Here is a 22,209-nt window from a genome sequence, read left to right on the forward strand (position 1 = left end):
TCAGCTGAATATGAAGAAAAAATGATTGAATTTCATCGATTCGTCATTAACGCAAGGAAAGAGAAAATTTTGAACTTGCGCAAATAGGAAACATGGACTGGGTTCTACTGACTTTTGATGTGCTCTCAAACAAAACTGTAGATTCCAAGGGCACTAAAAGTGTTACTATTAAAACTTTGGGGCACGAAAAAACTCACTACACAGTTGGGTTGTTCTATCCTGCTGTGCTAATGGGACAAAATTGCAGCCACTATTGATTTTTAAAAGGAAGATGCTACCCAAAGAAAAACTGCTTAAAGGAGTGTTTGTACATGTTCATGCAAAAGGCTGGATGGATGGAGAAGGAATGAAGTTATGGATAGATAAAATTTGGTCTAGGCACCTGGTGGACTGTTGAGGAAGTCTGTCATGCTAGTATGGGATCAGTTTCGTTCTCACAGAACAGACAATGTTACAAATAAACTCAAGCAATTGAAAACTCGGGTTAGCTGTAATTCCAGGAGGTCTAACTAATCAACTTCAACCTTTAGATGTCTGTATTAATAAACCATTTAAGGGATTTATGAAGGAGAAGTGGAACAGCTGGATGCAGTCTTCAGATTTTGAGGTTACTCCATCAAGAAGAGGCCTAGCATTTCGCAAGTTTGTGAGTGGGTCAAAGCTGGGATGCTGTGAAAACTGAGACAGTGGTTAAATCATTTAAGGAGCGTGGAATTAGTAATGCACTGGATGATACAGAGGATAATTTGTTGTATAAGGACTCAGATTCTGATTTAGAAGAGGTTTCAAGTGTCTCTTCATTTAGCTCTAGAGATGAATTTCTGGGTTTTGATGATTAAAAGGTGGGTACTCTTTCCTAGTTAGATTAGGTATTTGTTGAAAGTAGACCTACATATTACTTTATATTTGAAATACTGTAAATTCATTATAATATTCAGTGATAAAGTTTTTTTCCTAAAAAAAAAAAAAAAAAAGGGGGGGGGGGGGTGCATCTTATACACCGGCAAATACGGTAATCGCTTTTCTTCAGTTTTTGTGGTGTCTGTAATATTTATTATGTACAACTGTCCAGGGAAGATATGGTTTTCAGTACTGTGGCTTTATAGGAAATGGAAAGTGGCACTATTTCCAGTCTTCTGAGGTTTCGATGTTTTTGTATATAAGTTCTTGAACTGATAATATTCGGTAAGTGGAGAAGGGAATTCCAAGTATAATGAAGGGTTCTTTCTCTCTTAGGGATTAGTCCATAAGAAATGCCTTGAAGATTCCACTTTCAGAAAACTTAATTTTGTCTTGTCTACATTAGTAGTTAATCCACTGATCTTGCTGAATTTTTCCAAAATATCAAAAAAAGATGTACAGTAAACCCTCGAATTAACGGACAAAATTTCTGGTCCATATGTCATGTGAAAATTAACACCCTTTTAATTTTAAAATGCTTTTAACCAAGATTTGCTTATAATTAAATTAACAGGTTATTTTTTATTAATTTCCTGTTTTTAACAAATTTTGATGAATAGGCCATGATATGTTGGATGAACACTGTAGTAATTTAGCCGATATAAATGATTCAGTGCTCATAAAAACATGTTCGCCGAATGATTAGAACGTGATCACACCAATCGCACAGTAATTGGTTCTTTTGTCGGATGGCGTGACTTTCTGCGGCAGTTTTATTACACACATTTTCATAATTTTAGGGAGTTAATTATAAAAAAAAACAGCAGAATTCAAAAGTTCAAAAAAAACTTCATAGTTTTTTCAAAGCAAGATTACCTAAACCAAGTGCCTCAACATCGAACATTAACTTCATATTAACTTATCTAAAAGTGTGAAAATTGTATTAAAAATTGTGTGTAAAATAATTTTTTTTGTTGTTACAGTGCTAATATTGATAAAACTTAAGTATAATGTTACAGATATTTTTATTTCAAAAATTTCATGATTTAAGGTCTTTTGATTTAACGGACACCCCCTTAGCCCCTATTAGTCCGATAAATTGAGGGTTTATTGTAGGAATACCTTGTATAGCACGGTTAATTGGTTCCAAGAAGCGTCCGCACTATGCAAAACCACATTGTTCGAGGTCTATTTATAAAGGTTTTCAATTTAATTTGTTTATTACAAAAATTTAGGATAATAAAAATGTTTAAAAATGAAAAATTTTTTTATTTTTATTAATTAAATAACGAACAAAATCCTTTGAAACTGATATAAAAGTTGTAGAAAACAAAACAAATATTGCTTCAATTTTAGCATACAGTAATTTTCTTTTTACTAAAGTAGTTTTTTAGTGTTTGTCGAACCATCCTTGTCTTCTTTGTCTCTTCAAGTACTATATCTCTGTAGCATTTGATGGCATTATTGAGACTTTGTCTCACTTTGATGCTTCTTTCCAAATTCGGGGCAGCATTTATTAGAAAGTCAGAAGCTTCATCGATTTTTCTCACAAAAGTTGAAAGGTCAGCAAAGGAAAATTCTTCATCCATGACATCAGTGGGGTCTTCTTCTGCTTCATAGGCTCGTTGTTGTTCCAACTCCAAAAGGGTTTCATCATCCAGATCTTTTGAATGAGAATCAATACATTCGTTCACATTGTTACAATCGAAACTTGTAAAACCAAGATCTTTATTACTTTTGCCCATCTGCACAATTTCTGTTGAGATTTCCTCTTTCTGTGTTGCAAAGGCAACAAAGTCCTTTGAACAATTCGGCAAGATATTATGTCATATGGCTCTCATGTTTCTTTGAGTCACCTCTTGCCAAGATTCATAAATATTTTGAATGGCATCTTTTATGTTAAATTTCTTCCAAAATTCACTCAAAGTCAAAGAATCTTCTTCTGCTGCAGCTTTAATAGCTTGAGCAAAAGTTCGTCTTAAATAGTAAGCCTTGAAAGTGGAGATAATGCCTTGATCCATCAGCTGAAGAATTGATGTGTTTGGAGGGAAAAACTGAATCTTGACATTTTCATCTAAGTCAGTCAATATAGTTGGATGACCTGGCGCATTGTCTAATAAAAGCAAAATTTTGAAAGGAATATCATTCTTTTTACAATAGCTTTTAACTTCAGGGCAAAAACAAGTTTTAAGCCAGTCTTCGAAAATTGAACGATTCGCCCACGCTTTTTTATTCGAACGCCAATGAACAGGTAAATTGTTCTTTGTAAAGCCCTTAAGAATTCTTGGGTTTTCCGCACTGTACACTAACAGTGTACAGTGCGGAAAACCCAATTTTAAATCACCTAATGCATTACCTCCTACTAAAAGTGTCAATCGGTCTTTTGACACTTTATACTCAGCTTGTGTTTTTTCCTTCTCTGCTAGAAATGTGCGCAATGGCATTCTTTTCTAGAACAAGCCAGTCTCGTCAATGTTAAAAATTTGATCATCTGTGTAGCCTTTCTTCTCAATAAGCTCCTTTAATTCATTGGGAAATAATTCTGCAGTTTTAGTGTCAGCACTTGCGCTTTCACCTTGGATTCTTGCAGTGTGGAGTCCCATACGCTTTTTGAAATTGTAGAACCACTCGCGACTTACTATAAAAGCTTAACCGTTGTACCTCCTTCATTTTCGCTTTTATTTTGTCATATAGACTTGTTGCTTTTGCCTGGATTATCATTTGGCTCAAAGGAATCTTTTTCTGATTACAATTTTCAATCCAGATCATTAGAAGGCATTCCATATTTTCCATTGTAGAGGATCGATTTCTGGTGATCACTTTTGACATATAAGAAGCAGTGCTCATTCCATGTTGTTTAATCTTTTCTTTGCTCTGAATAATTCTTCGTACAGATGACTCATTCATTGAATTCTCACGTGCTATTTTAGCAAATGAAGTGCCATTCTCGTTACATTTTATAATTTCTAGTTTCTTCTCTAATGTCAACTACTTGCATTTTTTTGTTACTCCAACAGTGTCTTCTTTGTTTTGTCTCTTTTCACTCATACTTAAATAATAAAAAAATATTAAATGCTAATATTAACGTAAATAATAAAATGCCGTGGGGAAAGAACGTGTCTATGTGAGAGCCAATCGAATAACTACTGCATAAACGGTGTTCTCGAATGTCACTTGCGGTGCCCGGGAGTCGCCGGTCAGTGTTGACAATGTTAGTGTAATAATGATAAATGTAATAATAAAAACCGCATTGTTCAAAACCACATTATACAAGGTATTCCTGTATATGGAATCATTGAGGTCTCATCAGTGGAAGCCAGACCCAGAAGTGATACCAAGGTTGAAGTAATGCAGAAGTCATATTTCCATAAACAAATAGTCAAAAGGTGATACACCTATTATTCAAATACTCTGGATTAGAGATGTTGAAAATTTTTTCACTTGGTTATACTATAAATTAAGGATGCCAAGAAATTATATTCTTGTTATTTAAATTAAGGGGATATTAAATCCCACATTGTTTTAAAACCGAATAAGAAACTCAAAGATCAGAATCAAAGAGTTTCATGCCGAATATATTCTTGGTTTCATCCTTTATTCAAGTGTAAGAAAACAAAGTTTGTGCGTGAAGTAACTTCACAACTACGCTATTTGTGTATAGAGGCTGATGACTTCACATCAATTGCCTTAGTCTCCCATAATGCAATGCACATATACTTATTGGACATGTATAATATTATGCATTATATCAGAAAAAATGGAAGAGACACTATGCAGACCTGTTTCGATCTTTATGGAGGGCTCATCAGTGGGAGCCAGACCCAGAAATGATTATTTGCTCACACTTGGATAAAGGATGAAATGAAGAATATAATTTCTTGGCATCTTTAATTTATATTATAACCTAGTGAAAAAAACTGGAAAAAAAAAAAACTTTACAAAAATTAAAAAAAAAAGAAAAAACATTTATTATAGGGACAATTATTGCATGCTACTTTTATTTTTCTTTTATTTATTTATTTTTTTAATATTAAATAGCAATTTATACGGAGTCATTTAATATTTACATTTATATTTTAATAATCTTATATATTAATAACAGAATTTTTGATAAAATGATAAGTGATAAAATGCTGTTATTTGCATAATCAGTATTAAAAAACTAGCATGTAAGCAAACTGAGCAGCTCTCAGATGTGAACTGTAGACTAAAATAAACAAACATTATTCAAGAAAAAAAATGAAAGAGTTTGAGAACAGGAATCAAACCTTGGAGATTCAGTGGCAAGCCCTGAAGAAAACACTGATTGATCAGCTAGAGAGGCATGTGGTGAGGTTGTCTGTAAGGATAGAAAAATCAGAACTCCATGGGGGACACAGGAAATTAAAGAGGCAGTGAAGGAAAAGAAGAAAGCATATCAAAAGTTCCTGGCAAATAAGTCAGCTTGTGCTCTTAAAGAATACAGATACAAATGTAAGAAAGCTAAACACTGTGTGAAACTAACTGAACAAAAGTCATGGGAAGACTTTGGTAAGAACATAGAAAATAAATATCAGAAAGGTGGCAAGATATTCTGGAGGTTGTTGAAGCCCAGAAATGGAGGAAAGAGTGCTGTAAAAGGAGTTAGAGATGATAAAGGTGACATGAAAACAGGAGAAAAAGATATCCTTGAAGTATGGAGTAATTACTTTGAAAAATTGCTAAATGAAACAAGCAGTGATGACAGCACAGTGATAAAAAAACACTCAAGAGGGATGCAGTCAGGAATACATATTCATACTTTAAGTAGAAAAAGCCATCAAAAGCCTGAAATGTGGAAAGGCAGCAGGAATAGATGATACTCGACCAGAAATGCTCAAGTATGAAGGTAAAAGTCTTACAGTGGCTGAGGATGCATAGTTCATAAGGCTTGGACAGAGAGACGAATGATTGAAGTACAGCTCTCATAGTACCCATATATAAAAAGGGAAATAAAACTGAATGCGAGAATTACAGAGGTATTTCCGTACTGAGTGTTCCTGGTAAGATTTATGCAAGTATACTTGAGAAACAGTTGAGAAGAATTCTGGAAGAAAAGTTGGTGAAAAACACGCTGGATTCAGACCAAATAGGGACTGTAAGATCAGATGTATACTTTACAACTAATAGTTGAGAAATCATGGAAATATAACAAAGATCTGTATTTAAGTTTTGTAGATTTGGAAAAGGTATATGACAAAGTGGCAAGAGAGAAGCAATTCAGAACGCTACAGTTATATGGTGTTGGTGGGGCATTATATCAAGCAATACTTAGTCTTTATTTGAGTTGTAAGTCAGAGCTAGAATTGAAAGAAGTACAGAAAGATGGTTTAATGTTAAATCTTGTGTGAGACAAGGATGTACATTATCCCCTCTGTTATTCATTATCTATATGGATCACATTATGAAGGAAAGTGGTATTAAACCTGATATCAAAATTGGAGATGTTAATGTCAGCTCTTTGCTTTATGCGGATGATGTTATACTTCTAAATAAATCCGCTACAAGTCTGCATGATTCCCTGACTAAAATGAATAACTGTTGTAATAGATATGGTATGAAGGTCAGCATTAAAAAGACAAAGACAATGAAAATAGGCAGAAGCATTGAAAATATCAACTTCATCGTGAATGGAGAACCTATAGAACAAGTAAATCTTTTCAGCTACTTAGGCACAATTTTTTAGTGAAAATAGTAAATTAAATATGGAAATAGACAACATAATCCACAAAGCTGATATGGTAGGAAGTCAATTGAATAAATTTATATGGAATAAGAGAGAAATTAGTCAAAATACTAAATTAGCTGTATACAAGACAGTGTTCAAACCAATTTTAACTTATGGATCTGAGAGCCTGGTCAGAAGTAAAACACTTGACCAAATACTAGAGACTGCAGATATGAGAGTCCTGAGAAAGATTAGGGGCATGAACAGATAGCATCAATGGCAATATCATATAGCATCAATGGATATTAAGAAAGATCTTGACATTTCAGCATCCAGAATTAGTAGAGCTTTTCTCAGGTGGTATTGTCACTTTAATAGAATGGGAGAGGAAAGATTAGCAAAACAAGTGTTCTCTGCTAGGTTGGCAGGAAAAAGATCTAGAGGAAAACCAAGATATAGGTGGATTGATATGGTAAAAAGTGCCTTAGGAGATCGAAATATAAGATCTGATAATGTTGGAGTCTTGACAGGTAACAGATTGATTTGGAGGAAAATTGTAGATAGAGTTATTAATGATGTAAATTTTTCATGTTGTATAATACTATCATATCCTTTACACCCCTTGAGGGTACATGGCAGGAATTTGAAGATGATGAAAAAACTTACATAACAATGTAGCATTATTACTTTAAATAACCAGAGCCAGTAATATAGAAGAATAGTTTCAATACGGTATTTTTTCTGCTTTTGTATCCTTTAATGTATAAACCTTAGCTGTGCATGCAAGAGATCTTTATCACATTCATAGTTCTGTGCTTTAAAGGTTAACTGTTGCATTTATATTTCATTTCAGGATTGTCTGTCAAGTAGAGAGTCCACGTAATTTAACAACAGGCCTTGTAGGTGGCCCTATTGCTGGACCTGTTGTAGTTAGAATCCAGAATGATTATATTGCCCGCTCAAAGAAGCATTATTCTTTTGTTGTAAGTATTTCCAGTTTCTCTCAAAGAACTTTTTTTCCCCTTAACTACTGACACTTTTTTTAAATAAAATTAAGTATGGTGGTTTGAAGAAACCATGATAAATCAGTTAAGAAGATATATTTGGTTCATAATTTGGCTTAACTCTTATACAGTCTACATGTTTCGTTAATTTTTTATGGCTATTTTGCCTATTTTTCTTAAAAATCGCATTATTTTTAACATTGTTAAAATTAATGTTAACATTTTAACATTATTTTTAACAATGTGATTTTTCATTGCATTATTTTTCTTTCCCTTGCTTTAATGTTCTTTTTTGATATTGATCTGCTTTGCTTGATTCAGTAACATATCCTGTTTTCCTGACCTGCTCTTTTTGTTATTCCTAAGAAATGTAATACTTATGCTAAAAGATTTTCCATAATCAATTCTTAAAACAGTGACCTTGCCATATTTCAGTTGTGTAAGGACAACATTGCGAACTTCAGTGTCACCAGACGGTTATCCTGCCTTGACTTATGCAGGAAAGATGACACTTCATCACCTCCTTCATTGATATGAGATCTCCAGGTGAGATCAGATATCGCTTCTTGGACTGACATTAGCATGTTAAATCTACAGCCTCTTCTCCCTTCAAAATACTAAATGTCCTTTTCTGCTCAAGACATACTTCTCACCTGTATAACTCTTAACACTGTAGATGCCAAATCTTCCCTGTACTAGAATATTGCTTCTACATGTGGGTAGTGTATCAAAAACCTCTAAAACTTTGCATCTATAAATTTTTAATATTTTGTATGATTGCTATCCAGAAGTGTCTAGTTAACTGGACCCTTCTCTCAGAGACTTTACTCCAACTGCTTTCTAACAGATGTTATATTTCTGGCTTATGCTCTTTCAGCCCTCATCATCCATTTAGTTTATCTCCAAACAAAACAACTTCTTGTTTGCCTCTTTCACTCATATATCTCAGTACTTTGGAACAATCTTCTCTACAGTTTCCCTAAAGGCTATGTGTGGTCTTACCTGAATTAATAAATTCTTAGTTGAAGATACATCTATAATTGGATATTTTATCTAGAAAAAATTGATAAGTTTGTCGATGGATTGATGATAAAAAAGACTTAAAGTAAATAATGTTGAAGACAAAAGGAATCCAATATAACTATAGAAGTTGACTGATTAGGTCACTACAGACCTACCTTTAAAAGTGATCTTGGTCATAAATTGTTTAATTTGATCTACAATAAAGTTTGCAGATTTTGAATAATATAAGATGTTGATGACATATCAAAATTTTGGTAAATATCAGTTATATATAATACTTTTGTCTATCCAAGAATTTGTACTTCTGCTCCTTTTAGTTTTTTTTCACTTTATTTGATATCAATCAATCCTACTTGAGATTGGTATTTTATCAAGTATACATAGCATAGTTGGTTTCAACAGTGCCCTTTGGTTGGAAAGACCTGGGTCCAAATCCTGTCTAGAATGTAAAGAACCTTTATCAGGACTTTTCAACTGAAGGTGAGTTAATCGGTCTCATACAGAGGTGGCAGGGTTTTTCATCCTGTAAAGTAGGCAAACCTGCCATTAGAACACACACAATTAACATGCAAAATATGCTGGCCCCATAACCTGAATTGCTTTGCCCATAAATGTAAATTAACCAAACCAAGCCTTTGAAGTATAGAATTAAGGTTTCTTCCTTTGATCAAATTCTTGATAAAATTAAATGTTGTCTTCAGCTTATGTAAGCTTCTGTGTAGTTTTTTTGGTACTGAAGATTTTAATATTTAATTCAGTTTTAGCTCTTAAATTGAGTTCATGCATAAATCAAACATCAAATTTAAATAAAAATAATGTACAGTTGCATAATGCAAGATTTTCCATAAACCCTGCAAATGAAATTTCATAATGTGATTTTATTTTGTGATATTAAATTTTAATGTGGATCCCACCCACAAAAGGCTGTAGACCTTTGTTTATGCCATCCAGTTGTTTCCAACTTTTTGTGATACTGTGAACATAGGCTCTCTTGTCTCTTCTTTCAGCTTTTCTATCCAATTCTCCTGCTGTCTTCCTCTCCTTCTCATGCCCTCAGGCTTCCCTAACAATTGTTTTTTAATTCATCTGCTTGCATATGTCCAAAATGTTTACTAGTCAGTTCCTCCAATGAGCATGCTAGTTTTGTTCTCTATAATCTTGTGCATTCTTTCTGTCCATAGAATTCTTAAGTCTCCTCCCTTTATAATTCAAATATCAATTTGTTTTATCCATACATCTCAAATAAAAGTCTTTCGTGTTCACACTGACCATTTCTTATTCTGGATCCCATTAAATCATAAATTCATCCATATTTGCCAGAAGTTACTTTTGCCTTAATGTTATTTAAATTAAGAAGGAAAGCAAAAAAAAAAAATGCTGGGCTTAATAGACATAATCAACTAAGCAGCACCATCCTTAGTTTCTGCCATGAAGGCTGTATCATCTACCTACACCAACCTCGTCACTTTCCAGTTCAGTGTGTTTCTTCAAAGATTGCTTATATTGAAGCTCCTTGGTTGTCTGTTCTCTGATGAGGAGAATTCCCCATGCTATAAATTAGAAAAACAGTTAGCAAGCTCTCTTATATAGGAAGTGGTATGACCAGTGAGGCGGGGAGGATATCTTATCCTCTCCCTCACTGGTCATACCACTTCCTATATAAAAAAAACTTAATCCATTTTAAAACTTCAATTGAGAATTTAACATTAAATAATGCAAATATTTTAGTTAGCTTTGATATCACCTCACTGTTCAACAGTATTTCCTTAGACACCTTCTTCCTGATATTACTAATCTCTTTTCCTTTGTTATCCATTCTGAATATTTCTCTTGGAAGCACAAAATTTATAAACATTACCTCTATGGGTTCTCACCCCCTCCCCCAATTTTTTATTGAATATTTTGAAAAACAGACACTTAACTCAGTCTCTCTCATCTTATCTGGTTAAGATATATTTGATGGTATGTTTCCATTAATTGGCCCAGACATAGATTCTTTCCTCTCTCTCTCTCTCCTTAATAGTCTTCACCCTAGAATCAAGTTTACTATGAAAAAAGAAACTAATAATAGTTTAGCCTTTCTAGGCACCTTGGTAATGTTCCTACCCAATGGTAAGAAAGGCCTTACTGGAATAAAGGCTAAAGGCTCTGTTGGTTAGTGTTTTAATGATACCATATTGTTGGAGGAGGCAGGGGGATGAGAGAGTTTGTGAATGTATCTGCCTGTGTGGGTGGGCTTCCTGTCCTTTTCAGTATACAGAAAACCTACCCATACAGGCAGATATATTAACAAACTCTCATCACCCCCCTCCACCCCCACCCCCAACAATATGGTATCATTAAAACACTAACCAATAGAGCCTTCACCCTTTTGTTCCAGTAGTGAGGCCTCTTTTATAGCACAACTTAATTATATACACCACACACCTTCTTATCTAATGGCTACAGTTCCCACAGTACCAAAATAAATAAATAAATAAATACATCCTTCCAATCCTCAACCTTCACTGCAGAAAGATTTTAGTAATGCTATTATCATTCTGTATGTCTGAGGCACTTCAGAAAAATAGCCAGAATTTTAAAGAAACACAATCTCTGCACATATTTCAAGCCCCACCAAAAGCTTGCTACCCCTCGTGTCCTCAAAAAATGTTATTTAATTCTTCCAAGAGAGAAATTAGTCGGAACACTAAATTAGCTGTATACAAGACAGTGTTCAAACCAGTTTTAACTAATGGATCTGAGAGCTGGGTCAGAAGTAAAACACTTGACCAAAGACTAGAGACCGCAGATATGAGAGTCCGGAGAAAGATTAAAGGCATGAACAGATGGCATCAATGGCAATATCATATTAAAAACGAGGATATTAGGAAAGAACTTGACATTGTCAGCATCCAGGAATGCATTAGCAGAGCTAATCTCAGGTGGTATGGTCACTTAAATAGAATGGGAGAGAAAAGATTAGCAAAACAAGTGTTCTCTGCCAGGTTGGCAGGAAAACGACCCAGAGGAAGACCAAGATATAGGTGGATTGATATGGTACAAAGTGCCTTAGACAATAGAAATATAAGATCTGATAATGTTAGAGTCTTGACAAGTAACAGACTGATTTGGAGGAAAATTGTAGATAGGAAGTTAGTAATGATATAATTTTTTCATGCGGTACTATCTTATCCTGTAACTTGCCATGTTTTCCTGCCATGTACCCCTTAAGGGTACATGGCAGGAATTTGATGATGATGATGATGAATATTTCATGTCAGTCACTGAAGCATCATCAAGGATTACAATATGAAACTTGTAATGCACACACACAAAGGCAACACAAAATTAAGTAAATACATGGATGAAGGACTAGAGTCCTTATTAGGTGGGGCACCCTCTGTGAACACCTGTTGGTGGTCTAGGATGTAAAATGGGATCTTGAAGTATTACTGTTTCCCATATTTTGGGAATTTTTATGCAACCATCGATTTTTGAAAGCAGCTGCAAATTCCCAAAATAGTCTTCTGTTCTAAATTAACTGCATGAGGCATGGTGGTCTTTTTCCAACTGATTCTATGAACTGTATGTAAAGCATGGTCCCTGCTTTCCAATTTTTTTATGGGATATTTTGAAAAATAAGCTCTTGTCTCTTAAACCTATTATCTGGTTAAGATATGTTAATGATGTTTTCTCCATTTTGCCTTATAGCCCAGATTAGATTCTTTCTGTCTAACCTCAATAGTCTTTACCCTGGAATCCAGTTTACCAAGGAAAAAAGAAATTAATAATAGTTTAGCCTTTCTTAGAATTGGTAACACACCTGCCTAATGGTAACCTGTTCATTTCAGTATACAGGAAACCCACCCACTTAGGCAGATACATTCACAAACTTTATCAACATCAACACAGACTTTATCATCATTTCCTCTCAACAGTATGCTAGTATTAAAACCCTAACCAACAGAGCCTATAACCTCTGTTCCAGTGAGGGCTCTCCTACAGCAGAACTTAATCATATACACCACACTCATAGTGAAGAATTTATGAAGACACAACACACATGTTAGAATAATTACTTTAAGAAAGTAATTTACCATTATGAAAATAACATTCGATGTTTCAACCTCCGTATTGAGTTATCAGGAAAACTTACATATATACAGGATACAAATTGCATGACACTACACAAGTAAGATGAATCTAAATGTTTCTTAATCATTTCCCCTGGCCTGACCTCTGGTGTGGGAAAAATGCATTAAACAATCTCTAAAGTCCTCTCTTATTAAGATTTTCTTCTGTTTGGAGTGGTTCCGGATGCTATACGGGTTGATGATGGGTCATGAATTCTTGGAGTAATGAATCCATTATTGTTCGGATATGGGTGATGTTTTAGCATTTCACAGGCTTCTTTAAATTCTCTTTCAAACCAGATTTTGGTGCAGTGTAGGGACTTGGTGCCTTTCCAATCAATTCTGTGACATGTTTGGAGTTCATGATCTGGTTTGAAAGAAAATTCAAAGAAGCCTGTGAAATGCTGAAACATCATCCAAATCTGAACAAAAATGATTGTTTAATTATTCCAAGAATTTGGAGGACCCATCTTCAACTTGTATAGCATCCAGAACAACCCCAAACAGAAGAAAATCTTAATACAAGAGGACTTCAGAAATTGTTTAATGTAGTTTTTTCTTCTCCACCAGAGATTAGGCTAGGGTAAATGATTAAATTCAACATTTCAACTTCTGTATGAGGTCATTATCATGTAGTTTGTATCCTGCACATACGTTTTCCTGATAATCACCTCAATACAGAGGTTGAAACGTCGAATGTTACTTTCGTAATGATAAGTAAAGTAATTAACACGTGTGTTGTGTTTCCAAAAATTCTTCACTGTGAATGCTTGAACCCTAAAAGAAAGAATATACACCACACCTTATCTAATGGCTACAGCAGTATCAAAAAAAAAAAAAATCCTTCCCCCAACTTCAACCTTCTCTCCAGAAAAAAATAGCCAGAATCTTAAAGAAATACAATTTCTGCATGGCTTTCAAGCCTTGCCAAAAGCTTGTTATCCTCATGTTCTACTAAAAATAGTCTCCCTCCTCTCTCTGCAACTGGAGTATGTAAAGTGCCCTGCTCCTACAAGTTTGCCTACTATGGACTTAAGGAAGTTCAGCCAACATCCACTGGAAAGAACACACAAAAAAAAAAACATCTGCATTTGTGACTGGTCAATCAGGCCTTGTGAGCCATGCATTAAATACAGCTCATAGAATCAATTGGAAAAAGACCCCATTCCCATGCTCCATCACAGTAATTTAAGACTATTTTTGGAATCTGCAGCTGCTCTCAAAAATCAACCTAATCTAAATAAATATAGTTGCATTAAACTTCCCAAAATATGGGAACCCCTAATACTTTGAGATCCCAGTTTACATCCTAGGCTGCTAACAGATGCCTACAGAGAGTGTCCTAGGATACATCCAAATGTTTCGGTTAGTTACATGTGTGTGTGTGTGTGTGTGTGTGTGTGTGTGTGTGTGTGTGTGTGTGTGTTATAAGTCTCATATTATAATCATTCCTGACACTATATCAGTGATTGAGATGAAATATTGGAAGAATTAAATAACATTTTTAATCCTTTGTTATTAATATCTTGTAATGAACAATGAGCTGCATCTTATGTTTTTTATCTGGTCTATAGTTCTCTACATTTCCTAAAACCTACCTTCTCCCCTGACTACTTCATTCATGGCTGCTCTCAACAATTCCACTGACATTAAAAAAAATAATAATAAAATAAAAATATGTTGTGTGTTCTTGCCAGTTTGCTTTCACCACATATAAATAACAATGTTGGCTGCATGCACACGCACAACATAAATATACACTTATCGATCTTTCAAAAATAATATCTCCAACAGATTTTTTTCTATGGGTAAGCAGATTTTTTCGATAAGTAGGGAAAAAACCATAACTTTAAAATACAAAAAAAAGATACCATTTCAAAAGTTGAAGGCAGTATTGGAAAATGAGCATATACTTTTTAGAGCAATCCTAATTTAAATAAATTTGGCTATAATAAAACACTAGAGATTGGGGAAACTGCCATCTGCCAAATCCCTCCTTGATAGTTGCACCTGGATGGTGCAACCACAGCTGTAAATACAGCTTGAGTGTTCCACACCCACACTTTTGTCTTTGTAATTGTGCACCATGTTGAGAATGCCTAAGTAATCAGAAGCAAAATATTGGTAATATTGCTACCAAAGTACTAAATGACAGACGATTGATTAGAAATAAATATTTCAGGATAGTCGCTATGAAATTTCCTTGGACAGAGTGGGGAATTACTATATAATTTTTAAAAATTTTTTAAACCCTCTCCCATCAAAGGCCATAAACCTATAGTACATATCCATTAATCAGAGGTAGGCTAAGGGTTAGATAATTTAGACTACTTTTAGAGACCAACTATAGAACTTTTCAAGACATGTCGCCAATAAGCAGGTCTCGCAGTGGGATTGATTCAGAATCATTTACCACCTAAAGATTATGACAAATTTCCACATACAGTGTGGGATTAGAAACCATGGCCTGTTGGTTAGTGGATGTGCTATCCACTTGGTGAATTTGCCTTATGCAAAGACAACAACTAGCAACAAGCTTGTCTTGTTATCCCAGAGTCCTAGCAAGCATCCAGTGGATTCATGTAAAGTTGACTTAGACTGTATTAGTTAAAAAAAAAATAAAAAAATAAAATAAATAAATAAAATAAAATAAAAAAAATTGTTTAAGGTTAAATTGTTTCTTATATCCTAGATCAGTATCATGAAACAGTATTTTATGAGACTTGGGACAATAGCAGTATGGTAGCTTGATTTACAAAATAACTTTGCTGCCTTTAGTATGCTTTATTTTATTTTTTAAATTTTATTTTCATTCTTCTCTAACAATGTAAAGTGTCCAGGGTAGAATATGCAAATCTGTTTTTCCCATAGGTTATAAATTACATATTTTTTGTATTTCATTCTTCTTTTTTATTTTTATTAGTTTTTTGGATTGGCCATAATAGGTGATTGTTCACATAAGGGTGATATAGGCTATACCATCCCATGCAAATGATAATTGTATAGACTCCTGGGAAAAAGAGAGGATTAAGCATATCCTTTGTGAATGAATGAATATGTTAAAATTAGCTTGTATATGTATTTTTCTTATTTCTTGATGATTAGATGAAGTCTAATTTTATCCAAGGTTGGTATTCTTGTAGATAAACTTATGTTGGTAATACATAACTGTCAGATTTTAGGGAAAGACAATGTATACTAGAATATTAAATAAAAACTTTAATTAATACTTCATATATTTCAGTAATGTTACATTACTATCTTCAGGGATCACAAAATAATGATATGTGCATGCAGGCACTAATACTAAGCAAATATGGCTGAAGAAAACAACTGAAGTCAGTCCTAAAGGTGCCCCCTACTGGGCTAAATTGGGTTTTCTTGGCTGATGGGCTGATGTTCTTGGAATGCAAGCTTCCCATATTTGGGGCAGTCTCATGCATCCAAATTTGTTGAGGTTTGGGAAGTTTTTTAGAGTTGAGGCTGATTCCAGGAATAATCTCTCATATTTATACTTGCTGCAGTGTAGTAAAGTGGCTTCCTTCTGGCATATTTTGTGGTGGGTGCTTTCTTTTCTTGGTTGTGCTTTGTTCATTCTTATTGTTTCTCATGTTATATTCTTATATGACCACATTAAGATTACTAATGAAAGAATTATAGCTTTATTATTGTCGAATTTTCACCTACGTATCATAGGCATTGTCAGTGCAAGATCACAGAATGGCAGTTAAATAATAACATACAATTCAAAAAGCACCTCCTGAGTAGAGATAAGATAACTAAAAAAAAGGGTTAATAATTTCCTAACATATTTTAAAAAAAAAGTATATACAGGTACATAGACAAAATTGTAATTTTTAAATCTGCTAATCTTTTCTATCTCCCACAAAAGGGATGGAATGGACATATATTCTTTACTAACACTTTATCATATCTAGCACATTTTCCTAATTTTGCCTGTGTATATAATTTTATTTTTTTAAATAAGTAAGAAAATTATTAACCTTTTTTTTAATCTTACATTAGATACTTTGGTGGCACTTTTTAGAATTGTCTGTTATTGTTTAATTGCCATTCTGTGATCTTGTACTCATGTTCTTTAAGATACTTAGGTGAAAATTCTACATTAATGAAGTTTTTTACGTGAAACTTCTTCCGTATTTATAATTCTTTTTGTTATGCCAACTCACAGATTCCATTATTGAAACAAATTAAGATTACTATGGTTGTTAGTAGCATTCATGTGTAGTTATCTATAAGGTGATTCTTTTTAAATTGAATTTCAATGCTTCATCAAATTCCTAATGTTCTGGTTTCCATAAATTAAGGAGCAAAGAATGGGCAATTGCCAGGCACTACCTTGGTTACAACCAAGTCCTCTGATGCTATCAACACATGATGTACTCTTAAACTCCTATTCCCCTCCATACATGCTGTCTCAAGTAATTCTCTTAGCAACTGTATTAAGTCCATTTCCTTCTCTTCCTGTGACTTTTCCACTGCCAAGTGTATGTTCACATAGTCGAAGAACACCATAATAATTACTTACCCTGTGTTCCTTGTACTAATTTGCTGATACACACCACACTACCTTCATTCTTCTTTTCACTTCCTGGCCTATAGTAGGAATCAGCTGTATATATTGCCCTATTAGCCTTAACCTTGAAGTGCACTGTCCTCTGCATCCCCTTCTTTCTGCTGAATTCCCATGTATTTTGCTTTCATTTCGTCTATCATTAGCAAAACCACTCCACATCCTGTTCTCTCTGTCATCTCTGAAAATAATATACCCATTGCATTCTATCCCTGTGACTGTCATTTTCTATCAACCAAATCTTGCTGATGCCTATAACCTTCAGCTAAGTTGAACTAACCAATGCCATAAACTCCTGATTCCATGTGCTTCTGATATTAGTGTACATGAGCTGCAGTTTTCCCTTAGGCCCACAACCTCCCCATACAACTTGTATTATCTATCCTAATCAGTTTCTGGGGTTACATTCAGGGGTTATATTCAGCATTATCTGATCATTCTTCCACTCATTTGCTTCAAAGTTTACTGCACACATAACTCACCTGTCCACCTCCAAAGCTCTAGTTTTCTTTGACTCTGCCTTTCTGAACTCTCATTGAACACTTTCTCGAGACACCTAACTAAATCTCTTCAAGTGAAAACCCAAATCATGAGCCTTATATAAGTACTTCCATCCAGCTCACACCACATATAAATTCCACACTGTGCACAGTCTACACAATGAGTCATCTGCAATCATGGCCCTTCATCTCAACTTGCCTCTATCATGCTACAGCTGTAGACTCACAGTTCTTACTTTCTTCTCATTCACTTATACCAGTGACTTTTATATCCTCTGACATGCTACACTTGTTTCTCACCAGATCGTTTGTGTTTTCTCCCTTTTATTTCATGTTTATGCCTTGTTTATGTTGGCTCACTTCCACTTTCTTACTGTCAACAATGCCTTCCCCCCCCCACTATCTTCACTTGCACATACCTTTTTGCCAATCAACCCTTTGCTATCGTAATTTGTCTCCACACTTCTGTCATTCATTCTCAAAACATTTTCTACACATAGGCTCACCAGCTTCACTCTTTCTACAAATCTTTCACTTTCTGAAGTGAATACATTTTGTAGACAGCAGCAATCAAAAATCGCATATTGAAATTTGAACTCACCAGCCATTGACCTCTCACACAGCAGTGCCGTATCTACCAGTATATACTGTGTGTGTAATAGAAGTAAGTTTTTTCTTAATAACACGTGCACACACAAATAAAAATATAAAAAACTTGAAAACAAAGTAAATTCTCATAAAGCTCTTAACCCAAATCCAAAATTGCTAATTTTTAAAACATACCACTTATCTTTCACCTTCTAAATATCTCCACTTTACACTGGTGTGTGTGTGTGTGTGTGTGTGTGTGTGTGTGTGTGTGTGTGTGTGTGTGTGTGTGTGTGTGTGTGTGTGTGTATACCACCTGTCTGCTCTTTGCCTATTTCATTAATGAATATTTCTTTGAAATAATTTATTACTAAAATGTGTTATGTACACATTATTGTTATATATTTTATCATTTTTTATTTATGTATTCATGGTTGTTTTGATAGAATCCTCGAATTACATCAATTGTGCCTAGTAAGGGACCTAAGTCTGGTGGATCACATCTGAAGATATGGGGATTATATATGGATGCTGGAAGCAGAGCAGAAGCTTTTGTAGATGGAATGGAGTGCAAAGTTATTAGGCAAGTGCTCTTATTTTTGAAGGAGTGGTTGTAAGGGAAATTGAATGATTGAAGCTGTGATTATATATGTAATTTTTCATTGAGTTTTTGATAGTGTAATGACTAAACTACTACCACCTTATCATGAATAAGTTATACATTAAGTTTTACAGTTGTCTCTCACTGCAGCAAGCTTAAGAGCAAAAGGAATAACTTCATACTGTTTAATTTTCTATAATGAATTAATATAGCAAAAATACTATACAATGTACTATACTACCAAAAATATTATACAGATATAAAATAAGTGGGAAAAGAAGAATCGGAAGACCAAGAAAGAGATGGCATGAGACTGGAAGAGACCACCTGGCCTAAAATCCATGTTAGGAAGAATTAATATAGCAAGGAAGTGATACTTGGGACTATAGTTAGAGTTGGTTGTAATATATTTTACAGTAATCACAACTAGCATATACTCTGAATTGCCTACTAGCACTTAAATATGGGAAAATTTAATTTGGCAAAAATTAATCATCATCAAATTCCTGACATGTACCCTCAAGGGGTGTACAGGATATGATAGTACTACATGAAAAATTTACACCATTAATAACTTTCTATCTACAATTTTCCTCCAAATCAGTCTGTCACTTGTCAAAACTCCAATATTATCATTATCAGATCTTATATTTCTATCGTCTAAGGCACTTTGTACCGTATCAATCCACCTATATCTTGGTCTTCCTCTGGGTTGTTTTGCTGCCAACCTGGCAGAGAACACTTGTTTTGCTAATCTTTCCTCTCGCATTCTGCTTAAGTGACCATACCACCTGAGATTAGCTCTGCTAATGCATTCCTGGATGCTGACAATGTCAAGTTCTTTCCTAATATCCTCGTTTTTAATATGATATTGCCATTGATGCCATCTGTTCACGCCTGTAATCTTTCTCAGGACTCTCATATCTGCAGGCTCTAGTCTTTGGTCAAGTGTTTTACTTCTGACCCAGCTCTCAGATCCATAAGTTAAAACTGGTTTGAAAACTGTCTTGTATACAGCTAATTTAGTGTTCCGACTAATTTTTCTCTTATTCCATATGAATTTATTCAATTGATTTCTTACCATACCAGCTTTGTTGATTCTGTTGTCTATTTCCATATTTAATTTACCATCTTCACTAAAAATCGTGCCTAAGTAGCTGAAATGTTTTACTTATTTCACAGGTTCCCCGTTCACAACACAGTTCACATTTTCAACAATTCTACCTATTTTCATTGTCTTTGTCTATTTAATGCTCACCTTCATACCATATCTATTACAACAGTTATTCAGTTTAGTCCGGGACTCTTGCAAACTTGTAGCGGATTTATTTAGAAGTATAACATTGCCCGCATAAAGCAAAGAGCTGACATTAAAATCTCTAATTCTGATATTATGTTTAATACCACTTTCCTTCATAATGTGATCCATCTAGATAATGAATAACAGAGGGGATAATGATCTCATACCAGATTTAACATTAAACCATCTTCCTGTACTTCCTTCAATTCTAACTGCCGACTTACAACTCAAATACAGACTAAGTATTGCTTGATATAATGCCCCATTCACACCATATAACTGTAGCGTATTGAATAGCTTCTCCCTTGGCACCTTGTCATATGTCTTTTCCAGATCAACAAAACTTAAATGCAGATCTTTGTTATATTCCCATGCTTTCTCAACTATTTGTCGTAAAGTGAAGATCTGATCCTGACAATCTCTATTTGGCCTGAATCCAGCTTGTTCTTCACCGAGCTTTCTTCCACAATTCTTCTCAACTGTTTCTCAAGTATGCTTGCATAGATCTTGCCAGGAACACTAAGTAGGGAAATACCTCTGTAATTCTCACTTTCAGTTTTAGTTCCCTTTTTATATATGGGTACTGTTAGAGCGCTACTCCCAGTCATCGGGAATTCGTCCCTTTGTCCAGGCTTTCTGAACTATGCAGTGCAGCTACTGTAAGACTTTTATACCACCATATTTCAGCATTTCTGGTCAAATATCATCTACTCTTGCTGCCTTTCCACATTTCAAGCCTTTGATGGCTTTTTCTACTTAAAGTATGGATATGTATTCCTGACTGTATGCCTGTTGTGTGTTTTTTACCACTGTGCTGTCACTGCTTGTTTCATTTAGCAATTTTTCGAAGTAATTACTCCATACTTCAAGGATATCTTTTTCTCCTGTTTTCATGTCACCTTTATCATCTCTAACTCCTTTTAGAGCACTCTTTCCTCCATTTCTGGGCTTCAACAACCTCCAGAATATCTTGCCACCTTTCTGATATTTATTTTCTATGTTCTTACCAAAGTCTTCCCATGACTTTTGTTCAGTTAGTTTCACGCAGTGTTTAGCTTTCTTACATTTGTATCTGTATTCTTTAAGAGCACAAGCTGACTTATTTGCCAGGAACTTTTGATATGCTTTCTTCTTTTCCTTCACTGCCTCTTTAACTTCCTGTGTCCACCATGGAGTTCTGATTTTTCTATCCTTGCAGACAACCTCACCACATGCCTCTCTGGCTGAATCAATCAATGTTTTCTTCAAGGCTTGCCACTGAATCTCCAAGGTTTGGTTCCTGTTCTCAAACTCTTTCATTTTTTTCCCAATAATCTTTGTGTATTTTAGTCTACAGTTCACATCTGAGAGCTGCTCAACTTTTATTCGCTTTAAAACTTTCTTACATATTATTCTTTTCAATATGAAATTCAGTGTTATCCTACTCAAGACTAAATAGTGATTGCTTCCAATTTCAAATCCTCTGTACACTCTGGTGTCCTGCACCAGGAAGAAAACAACACTATCAACAATAACATAGTCAATGAGACTTTTCTTATTCCTTGCCTCTTCTCTCCATGTGAATTTGTGCACATTTTTATGTTGGAACATGGTGTTACTAATAACCAGTCCATGTCCTGAGCAGAAATCCAACAGGTATTTGCCATTATTATTGGCTTTTCTCTTTTATCCAAATTTTCCCAAAATATTTTTGTATGTCTGACAAGTGTATTTGAGAAATTAATTTATCGCATATTTAAATTTTTGTGACTCCTGCCTACAAAAAATTGTACACCAGTATTTTAGGTAGTCTATGGATTTTTGTTTCTATTTTTATTAATTTTTTATAATTTTTAGTATTTTTTAAATTATTTTTACCTGGTTTTGAAACTGCCCTAGCGACTAGACATTGAACTTTT

At 34.4% G+C, this 22,209-nt stretch overlaps 1 protein-coding gene across 1 annotated transcript in view; it reads left to right on the forward strand.

Annotated features, from left to right (window-relative positions):
* Positions 1–22,209, forward strand: part of LOC150100648 (plexin-A4-like) — a 707,214-nt gene that overhangs the window by 369,403 nt on the left and 315,602 nt on the right. Inside the window, 2 exon segments of the mRNA XM_090401991.1 lie at positions 7,440–7,569; positions 18,857–18,993. Of these exon segments, the coding sequence (XP_090258117.1) occupies positions 7,440–7,569; positions 18,857–18,993 (267 nt within the window).

This window comes from Typopeltis vanoorti, chromosome 12, assembly GCF_054136105.1.
Source record: "Typopeltis vanoorti isolate ZY-2024b chromosome 12, IOZ_Tvanoo_1.0, whole genome shotgun sequence".
Lineage (NCBI taxonomy): Eukaryota > Metazoa > Arthropoda > Arachnida > Uropygi > Thelyphonidae > Typopeltis > Typopeltis vanoorti.